The 10,231-nt window shown below is 38.8% G+C and overlaps 1 protein-coding gene across 1 annotated transcript in view; it reads right to left on the bottom strand.

Annotated features, from left to right (window-relative positions):
• The window catches only part of Gpsm2 (G-protein signaling modulator 2), a gene marked incomplete at its 5' end in the record, with an annotated part of 52,801 nt that overhangs the window by 18,638 nt on the left and 23,932 nt on the right, over positions 1-10,231 (bottom strand). The window contains 6 exon segments of the mRNA XM_013516518.1: positions 725-795; positions 4,995-5,124; positions 6,006-6,114; positions 7,234-7,389; positions 9,320-9,435; positions 9,550-9,673. Of these exon segments, the coding sequence (XP_013371972.1) occupies positions 725-795; positions 4,995-5,124; positions 6,006-6,114; positions 7,234-7,389; positions 9,320-9,435; positions 9,550-9,673 (706 nt within the window).

Below are 10,231 nucleotides of genomic sequence, written 5' to 3'. Positions count from 1 at the left end.
GTACCGGAAATCGAACTCACGACCTTGCACTTGCCAGGCAGGCACTTTTGCCACTGAGCTAAATCCCCAGCTCCCAACATATACCTTCTTCATCAGCTAAAACACAGCCAGAAGGACTGCTCTCTCCTGGATTATAAATTTCATTCAACTTGGCGATGTTATTATGTTGTATACTTTTTAAAAAAGTTTCCCGGCCCTTTTTGATCTTCCAGGTATTCTTTTAATTAAAAAGAAGTAATACAGGGCTGGGGATGTGGCTCAGTGCTAGAGCTCTTGCCTTGCATGCACGAGGCCCTGGGTTCAAACCCCAGCACCACATACATTAAAAAAAAAACAAAACCAAAAAATAATACTAAATAAATAAAGGTTTAAAAAACTTAGATAAAAAGAAGTAATACATTTACATGGTAAAATACTTAAAATTATCCAGGTAGTTCAAACTGGTATACAAAGTACTTCTAGCCTATGTCAAACACCTAGTTCTCTTCCCAGAAGCAAGAATTATTAGCAAGCTTATCTACAAAGGATATACATACATATATCTTTTTCTAAATCACACAGCAGGATGCTAATATATTCTTTTCATACTGTACTTTATCTGATTTTTTTATAGGCAAAATTTTAAGTGATATTTATAAAGGGCAAGGCCTATTTAAACCATTTTATTTAAAAATTACTAAAAACTATAACAGTTTATAAAATTTAAAACATAAAAACATCCAACCTTTTCTGGTGTTAACTTCATAAGTTCCATATTTTCCATGCTGTGTCGGCGTCCCAGCTTGGGGCGTGTACCTTTGTAAAAACAAAAATTAGTTCAGGTAAACCAGGAGGTCCTTAAGGGTACACATTCAGCATAATTCTTTTTTTTTTTTTCTTTTTTGAGACAGGGTCTTGCTGTGTAGTTCAGACTGGCCTTGAACTCACTATGTAGCCCAGATCGGCCTCGAGCTCACAGGGATTCTCCTGCCTCTGCCTCCTGAGTGCTGGGATTATAGGTGTGTGCCACTACACCTGGCATACATAATTCATTTCTAAAGTCTGATGATCATTTTGGAAATCTAAAATGTACCAATAAAATCTTATTGGAAGAAAAAAGTCTGGTATACAGACTTTCCTCTTATGAAAGGAAGAAACACAAGCAATATGTGTTTTTTAAAGGATATTTTCCACACCAGCTACATAAAAATATGCACTCCCTCTACAATGCTTTGATGTAAAGAAGCTACAGTTTGGTTGGAAACTCATCTTTGGTTACTGACATTACTCTTTAATTTAGAAAGGTATTTTATAATAACTGGTTTAATACTATCCACACAGTCTCAAGAAAACCAAACAAACCATAGAGTGGTTTCAGCAAGTAAAAACATAAGGAGAAGGCTTCAGGCTTTCAATTTTGAGAAAAGAATAAAAATAACGACCCATGTACTTGATTGTTACTCCTTTCCAATGTACCCGTTTCTTAAGATCTCCTTAGATGGTGAGTTTTCTGCCAGTTAGGAAACAAGCTAAACAAAAAGCAACAGTTCTTAACATTTTTTCAATAAAGCTACAAAATAAGTTGTCCAGGATGGCCTCACACTTACAGTCCTCCTGCCTCAGCCTCCTCAGTAGCTGGGATTACAGGTGTGCCCCACCATGCCTAGCCAGCCAAATACTCTTAAATGGAACATTTTCATTTAATAGAATTACTAATTTATTTGGGCTCCTTTACTATGTTCACTGGTGCATTACATTCATTAGTTTTCTGATACCGAAACCATCTCAATTCCTATTTGCTTTAAAACACACTGGTAGACTTGATTTACTATTTTTCTTAGGGTTTTAAAATTTAATTTCAGCCAAGTGTGATGGTGTACACCTGTAATCCCAGCACTCAGGAGGCTGAGGCAGGAGGATCATTGGGAGTTCTAGACCAGCCTGGGCTACAAAGTGAGCTCAAGGCCAGCCTGAAGTGCGTAGCGAGACCCTGTCTCACAAAGACAAAAAAAAATTATGTTCATTGGTAAAGCTGGCCTACTCTTTACCTTACTTGTCTTACTCTTGTCTAGTATGAATATCAAGGTTACGTGTTTCTCAGGAAGACCGATGAAGTAGTCCCACATTTCCAATTACCTATAAAACATTGTTTACGGTTACACAGATAGTCCCTGACTTAAAATGGTTTGACTTAGGATTTTTTGACTTTACAATGATGTGGGAACTCTCCACCTTCATAGAAACTACTGTGAATTCTGATCTTCTGCCCGCAGGGAAATGCAGGACACTCTCCTGGATGCCGGGCAGCGGCAGCGAGAAGCAGCTCCCCGATGGCCGTGCAACCGCGAAAGTACACAAACGTTGTCTCACAGGGTACCGTGTGGCCGGGCTGTGACAGCCGGGAGTTAGGTATATTAAACGCAATTCTGACTTAGGCTTTCTAAACTTATGTGGTTTATCACAGTGTAACCCATGGTAAGACCGGGAGCATCCACGGCAGGTCTTTTGAATGGTCGGTACATCTCGCTTGTACAACCATCTGGGCCAGGTGAATTTACTTACTGATCTAATTTCCTTCTGCAATCTTATATTTCTCAAGAAATCAAAATTTCTCCTAGGCTTTCAAATATGTGGTCAGAAAACTGTTAGTCACTTATCTTTTTAATCTCTGCATCTATATTATACACACACACACCGCCCCCGTCCTGGAGATTGAACCCAGGGTCACTGAGCTGCAGCCCCAGTCCTTCCTCCTTTCCATTCTGCACCTTATGTGGCCTGACTGCTGTTTCTCCGTAGAAGCACTTCTAGCCCAAAACACCTTCATGGACTGAGTTTCTTAGCTCAAACTCCAAACCAGTACGTAAGCACGCGTATGAACTCAGGCTCTTAAAGATGCCCCCTGCCTTTTCTACTGAGCCAGCGTGAGAAGTAGACAAGTGTTCTTGTAGCTCCTGTTTCCCTAGCACTATGGATACAGCCACCAGCAAGAGACAAAAAAGAACACTGCAACAATACCCTGTCCTTGGGGCCTGACTGAGCAAGCAGGGAAGCATTAGGAAAAGAGCTGGAAGAGGCAGAGGGAGGCTGGGCCTGGCAGCGCTGGTGGAAACAAGCTCGCTCAAGGCGTGCTGAGCAGTCGCTGGAGAGACCCGAGCACGGGAATGACATGATTTACACTGTAAAGGAGCACCTGGCTGTCGTGTGGAAACGGGGTGTGAGGAGGCAAGGCTGGAAGTGAGAACGTGCACGGCTCTTCCCCTGGAGACACAGGCGGCAAGCTCTGAGATGGGCATGCCCTCTGCAGGCAGGCTCTTATGGGCAGGATGCAGAAATGAGTGGAAGAAAGGGAGCAAGCATGACACCTAGGTTCTTGGCCTGAACACATGAACAAACGTGGTACCACTTCCTGAGACAGGGTAGGGTGAAGGAGGTGTGTGTCCGGGAGGAACATAGTTTGGACATGTTCCGTGTTGGATGTCAATTAAACATGCAAGTGGAAATGTCATAAATATGAGTCCCAGACTCAAGAGAAAAGAGAAACATTATGACTAGAAACAAGAATGTGAAATTATCAGCATTTAGGTGTATAAAAGCCAAGCAACTGGACAGGATCATTTAGAGCCTATCTAGATGTGGCCACCTATGACCCTTTGTCTGGAAGTACTAGGGACTGAATCCGAGTATTCTACCACTGAGCTACATCTCCACCCCTTTTTATATTTTACCTTGGACAGGATCTCACTAAACTGCAGAGGCTGACCTTAAACTTGGGATCCTCCTCACCTTCCCAAGTAGCTGGAATCAGAAGGTGTGTATTACTTTCCTCCGTGTGGCTTTGTACATTTTAACTGAAGCTTTTGCTTCCATTTAGTATTAAAAATTCATTTCCTCTTTTTCATGAATCACATTTCAAATGCTTAACAGCCACATGTAGCTACTAGCTATTTTACTGGACCGTACTGATACAGAACTTTTCCATCATCACTGATCGAGAGCACAGAATAGGAGAAATCAGAATCGGAGGAAAATTGGGAGGGAAAGGGGAGAGGAAGGAAGAAGACATTCAAGAACTCGCCTGAGGATTACAAAGTTTCATAAAAAATTCTTTGAAAGTCTCAGTCAGATGACTAGCTAATAATTTCTTTTTCTTCTTTCTTTTCTCCATGTGAGTTTAGAGAAGGAATTTAGAAAAATAAAAGCTAGACTTTTCACTGACTTTCAAGTTCAAAATATTTCTCTGTTATCAGTAATTTTTTCAGACTAAGCATTTTTCAAGCTTAGGAGTCAGATTTTTAAAATGTGTTTCAAAGTCACATACAGATATAATTAAGAAATGTTACTCTAAATTTGCCCCTTTTTATTTTTTTAATCAAAAGTAGCTTTTTCCTCTCCACTTAGATATATTGTGACATATTTCTCCCAGTAGCAATGTCAAACCTAATCAACTAAAGAAAGTTTCCTAAAAATTGGTTTTGCCACCAAAGAAATTGAAAACAATAAAAAAGAATGTTTCTTAGGCTTTCTGAATTAAAAAAAAAAAAAAATCCCAAGAGATTTCATCTTAGAAATGAAGTGAGGGGAGAAAACCTAGACAAAACTCAGATATATAAAACTACGTGAAATAAAATGGATAAAACAATAGAATGCTTTAGTTTAGGTTATCTTCCTATTTATGGATTTTAAAAATGAGTTTAGTACAATATTTAAATGTATGTTTTACAAAAGAAAATACATTCACCATTCCTAAACTCATGATAAAAGGGGCTGGGGATTTAGCTCAGTGGCAACAGCGCCTGCCTGGCAAGCACAAGGACATGAGTTCGATTCCCAGTACCAGAAAAAAAAAAATTCATGTGTTCTTTATCAACAGCTTAATAGAACTATGTAAAACAAAAAAGTATACAATATTGAACTTATGGCACATATTCTCTCTGGATATGGTAACATGGTAAGTAATTTAAATGTGAATTGTGAGAGCAAACAAATTGGGTTTTAAGAGACCTGTTACTTACCATGTAAACTGTTATCAATTTCAATATTTTCAGCCATTATGGAATTATTTGTGCTGTAGCTCAAACCAAGAACCATTTGAAGATCTGAGAGGTTCAGTCGTGCTGTTAGTTCACCACTTTTATCCCCAACCTACAACCACAAGTGTTTATACTTTAGAGCAGTATTCAAGATACAGAATGATGAAGATTAGCTGAAAATGTTGTAACTCTAAAACTGGATGACAATATAAGAAAATGAAATAGTTATATCAGAATTAAGAGACGATGAATGAATGAAATGGGTTATTCTCATTAATGGTCAGGTTTTTTTTAAGAACACAGAAAAAAAATTGACTTTCTAAAATATCACGATAGGACAGCTAATTATATTCTTTTAATTCTTCAGTTCTCCAGATATTAGAATGCTCTTATTCTCTGGGGCTGTATTAAATAGTGTAGGTTATCCTGTGACATATCAAGGTGGCATCACATGAACAAATTTTCCTTAAAAATTTTTATTTGTATAACAACAGTTACATTTATTAAACCAGCATTAGATATAATGGAAGGCACTTCTCTATGTATTATCTTTAATCAGAACAACCTGCAAGGTGGATATTATTGTTTTCATCCTTCAGACAAGAAAAACGAGGCTCAGAAAAGGTTTCCATGCTCAAATAGCCAGGAGGGGGTACAGAAGTATAACAGGAACCAGTCCTTGGTTCTCAAAACTGCTGTTCTTTAAGAACCATACTAATTCTCTATGCAGTGACGGAGGTGGAGAGGGGCATATTTTAGCAATGTCCTCCTATTCCCTCAGGCCTGGCCTTACCTTCCAGTCTTCTTTTATCAAGGCCAACATAAGTATATCCCTGATCTACATCTCAAAATATTTTGTGGATGCTAAGAAAACAACATAAAATCAAACATTATTTAGCCATATAGCACAATCTGAAGAAATAATAGGGTTCCTTCCCCCACCACTGATTTGTAAATTACAATAGCACAAGTAACATTTTTTCCATTGCATACCTCTCTTGAAATTTCCAAGTGCTTTTCAGCAAAATGCATTGCTTGATCATGATTTCCTAGAGCTGTGTATGCATTTCCTAAGCTCCAACATGCTCTTCCTTCGCCAATTCTAAAACATAATTCAAAACTAACATGCAGTTATCTGAAAAGAGTTGTACAGAAAATAAAAATGATCTAGCAATTATTAAACGTATAAACAAGCGGTGGTAAGCCTATGGCACTTGTGCTGCAGCAAGCTGTTTGTTATCACTGAAAGCTCAAAAAGGTTCGCCATCACTGATATAAACAATGCTTTGGAATTACTTGGTCTTTTACTTTAAAAACTTACTATCACGATACCAGAGAGAGACTGGGGATATAGCTCAGTGGCACAGGCACCTGCCTGGCAAGAGCAAGGTCCTGAGTTTGATTCCCAGAACCAAAAAACGATACCAGAGAGAGCTATGAAAATTGAGATAACCCTAAACTCAAGAGTCAAATATTAAAACATGAACAACATTGTTGTAAAACAGGCAATGCACTATAAAATAATAAAATCTCGGGGATAGGTCTTCTAATCCAACTGCCCTATTATCTTCCTAGAACAACTTTACCTGGTGATCATTTAGTGTGCATTTGAATACTACGCAGAGAAACCTGTACGACCTCTTGAGGTAGTGTACCTCATCTTGAGCAAGTATACTGGAAAGTTCTTTCTCATGCTGCTGTAACAATCCATCTAAAGTACAACAACAGCCTGGCCTGCACAGATGTGCTGTTTTTTCACATAGCAAGACAACCAAACAAGTGAAGTAGTCACCAACACTTAAAAATCGGGAGATTTCATATATAGCGCAGGACTTGTAGCTGCTCTTGAAAAAACAGGAGGATTTGTTTGTAACAGACCTTGTTTCTGCTTGGCAATAATCAGCTACAGCTGAGTAGCAGCTGCTCCTTGACAGGGACGAGTTCTCCGCTCAGCCTAATTCCCACGCTGACCTAGGCAGGAGCACCTCTGAGGAGACAGCTGAGTTTGCGGCCTATTCACTGATCCTGGCTCAAGGGCATGTGGAACCAGACTGACCCTCTAGCACAGGCCAGCCCTTCAAACAGTAACATACAGCGGGTAGTCACGAAAAGGGAAATTTCTTAAAAAGGAAATAAAAGGCGGGGTCAAAGGAGAAGTGCTTGGGATTTAATAATGCATCTATATTTTACCTCACCTAGAGTTAAAGGATGTACAACTTACCTATCTTTTAACTCTTGTGCAATTGCTAAGTGCTTCAGGTGATAATCAATGGCCTTCTCATAGTCTTGAAGTAAAGTGTACGTGTTTCCAAGACTGTAACAAGACTGAGCTTCTACAGCTCTGTCTTTAAGCTGTCGAGCCAACAGAAGTGTCTTCCTGAAAGAAGAAATTTTCACATGATCATTTTTAATTCGGGCTACAATAATAATAAAAAATAAAAACTGTCATTTATCAGCTGCCTTTCAAATAAATCTGTTTTAGAGTAAAATATCTTTTACTACTACTTTTAAACTGAAAAGTTGTTTTTGAAATACAAAAACCAGATCTAGACTTTCAGAATAAATTTATTCCTAACAATTTACCACAGTACTGGAGTACTGGAACAGGAAAGAGATCAAGGGCTTTGAAAGAATAACAGGATTATAACATTTAAAAACATCTTTCCCTTTCGTATTGACACTAACTTAAAGAAACTTCTACTCCCCTCCCATTTGTTTTCAATCATGCTGTTACCTTTCATCTTGTTAAAATTTAAAACGTGTACATTTTTATGTGTGGCCCATTAGTTACTGATTCTTAAAATACTGAATATTTCATTTAAACATTGACTTGCTTGCTTCAGCAGCACATATGCTAAATACTGATGAAATTCTACCTAACACATATGGTACTGTCAATGAGAAGTTAGTGTAACAGGTGAGAGCGTGGGTTCTGGAGCTACACTGTCTGGGTTCAAATCCCACCTGTGCCAGCTGTGTGACCGAGGGCAAAACACTCAACCTGTGTACTGGCTTGCTCAGATACAGAATGGGAGAAGTACTTCACTAGATTTCTGTAAAGATGAAATGAATTCATACATATATGAATGTCTACTTATAGATATATAAGTACTCAGAATACCATCTTGAGCAGAGCAGATGCTATATAATATTCATGCTAGTTTATGAGTGCTTAAACCTACACATGCTTTTGAATCCAATAATTTAAGTGATTTTTTTCTATAATCTCTGCCAAGTTATATAATTACTTCATATCATTTATATCTATATGAAAAATTACATGGTAATACGATAGGTCTTTTCAAGAAAACACATCTAAAATTATGTGTTTAATGATGATACCTTCAAAGCTGTCACCGTGGGAGGCTATGCACTTCTTCTAATGTTGCCTGTCCTCCCAAACATTTTTTGAGACTTTTGGAATTTCCTTCAGATTCTGTGGCACAACCCTTTCTGGCACACTGTTACACTCAGATTGTACAGTTCTTTTATAAGTTGTCAGAAATCTTTCTGTCACCAAATCAAGTTACTGATGTAAGTTTGCCAAAGAACTGTTTTGTACCCTAAAGGATGTGGGTCTAAAATGTTACTCCAGTCTTCTTGTGTAGGCCTGAAAGCAATTCCTAGGGAGAGCTCCAGAAGTATTACTAACCAGTATTTTTGGGACACATGTAAATTCTGAGTCCTAGCCTGCTTACTGGGGGAAAACAAGATACACTTCACCATACTCATGCTTTTTCAGTCAAACAGTCACCACCCACTTTGTAACAGAATTTTTCAGTATTTAATACTGGTACACCACTTAATAAGAATTTTCTATAACCTTTGGCTTTAAAATATATGAAACTTTTGTATTTACGCCAGTCTTCTTGTGTAGGCCTGAAAACAATTCCTGGGGAGAGTTCCGAAAGTCTTACTAACCAGTATTTTTGGGATACATTAAATTCTGAGTCCTAGCCTGCTTACTGGGGGAAAACAAGACACGCTTCCCTATACTCATGCTTTTTCAGTCCAACAGTCACCACCCACTTTGTAACAGAATGTGATAATATTTAGGAACAACAATACTGACTGAGCAGTGTGTGCCAGGTATGACGGTAACTGCTCAGTATATCCTTTCATTCAGTCTTCACGACAATCCCCAAAGGTACTGCTGTCTTCTCTCCCAGGCGAGGAAGCCACGGCTTAGAAGTCCAGGGTGCTGCTGCTAGTATGCTTCAAAACCCAGGTTTAACCCTAAAGCCTGTGACCTGGTGGGAATATGTAACTACTCGTTCTACATTTATATACAGAAACATTAGACTAACTTGTAGTATTCAGAAGCAGTCTCAAATTCACCCAGAAATATATACGCATTGCCAAGGTTGCTATACGCTCTTCTTTCAGCCGCCTTATCTCCAAATTCTTTTGCAATAAGGAGCCGCTGGAACAGAAACATTCCATTAGCACAGCCCATAATAACATCGTAGGGTAATGTAATCACTGTTCAGAACGGTAACCGAGGAACTGATCTGGCTCGAAGGCCTGCCACTTGTACCTGCTCATGAGCTATAACTGCGTCCCTGAAATTGCCCAGAAGGTAATGTGTGTTGCCAAGATTTCCAAAGGCGCGTCCTTGGGCTGCTCGGTCTCCCAAAGCAGTTACTAATGACAGATTTTCCCTAAGTGAAACAAAAAATGGTGAAAAACAGTTTGGCAAAAAGTTTTTATGTGATTTATGGATTTTTTTTTTCTTTTCGGTGCTTGGGATTAAACCAGAGCTTTGTAGATACCAGACAAGCACTCTACCACTGAGCCACTCTAAACAAAGATCTAATTCTTTATATCAGAAAAACAATTCAAGCACTTATGCCAGTAACGTGTAACGTTTTTATGGTAAATCTGTGATGCAGGGTGGTTATAGGACACCGTCAAGAGTATTTGTCTGAACCGTTCAGGTAGGTTTCTGTGCAGTCAAAGACAGTTCATCTCGGAGCCCCTACTGTTTAAAAGCTTTCTGCCATTCTATTGGGCAGAGACAGTTTACTCCCCATAAACTAGACAACCACTGCTATTTCTGGTTTTTGCCACTAAGGGGCACTGGTCTGCAGTTTAAATGAAAACTGCAGATTGCTACCAGTGCAACACTGTAACTTTTAAGGAACTGATTTGATAGGTTATTTTTGTTACTCCTTAATTTAAAACCTTTCACGCATTTAAAAACTTACTACTGGGTAAAG

Source organism: Chinchilla lanigera, unplaced genomic scaffold, assembly GCF_000276665.1.
Source record: "Chinchilla lanigera isolate Chin_1 unplaced genomic scaffold, ChiLan1.0 scaffold00034, whole genome shotgun sequence".
Lineage (NCBI taxonomy): Eukaryota > Metazoa > Chordata > Mammalia > Rodentia > Chinchillidae > Chinchilla > Chinchilla lanigera.
Note: the sequence above shows the minus strand (reverse complement) of the source record. Positions and strands in the feature narration are given on the sequence as shown.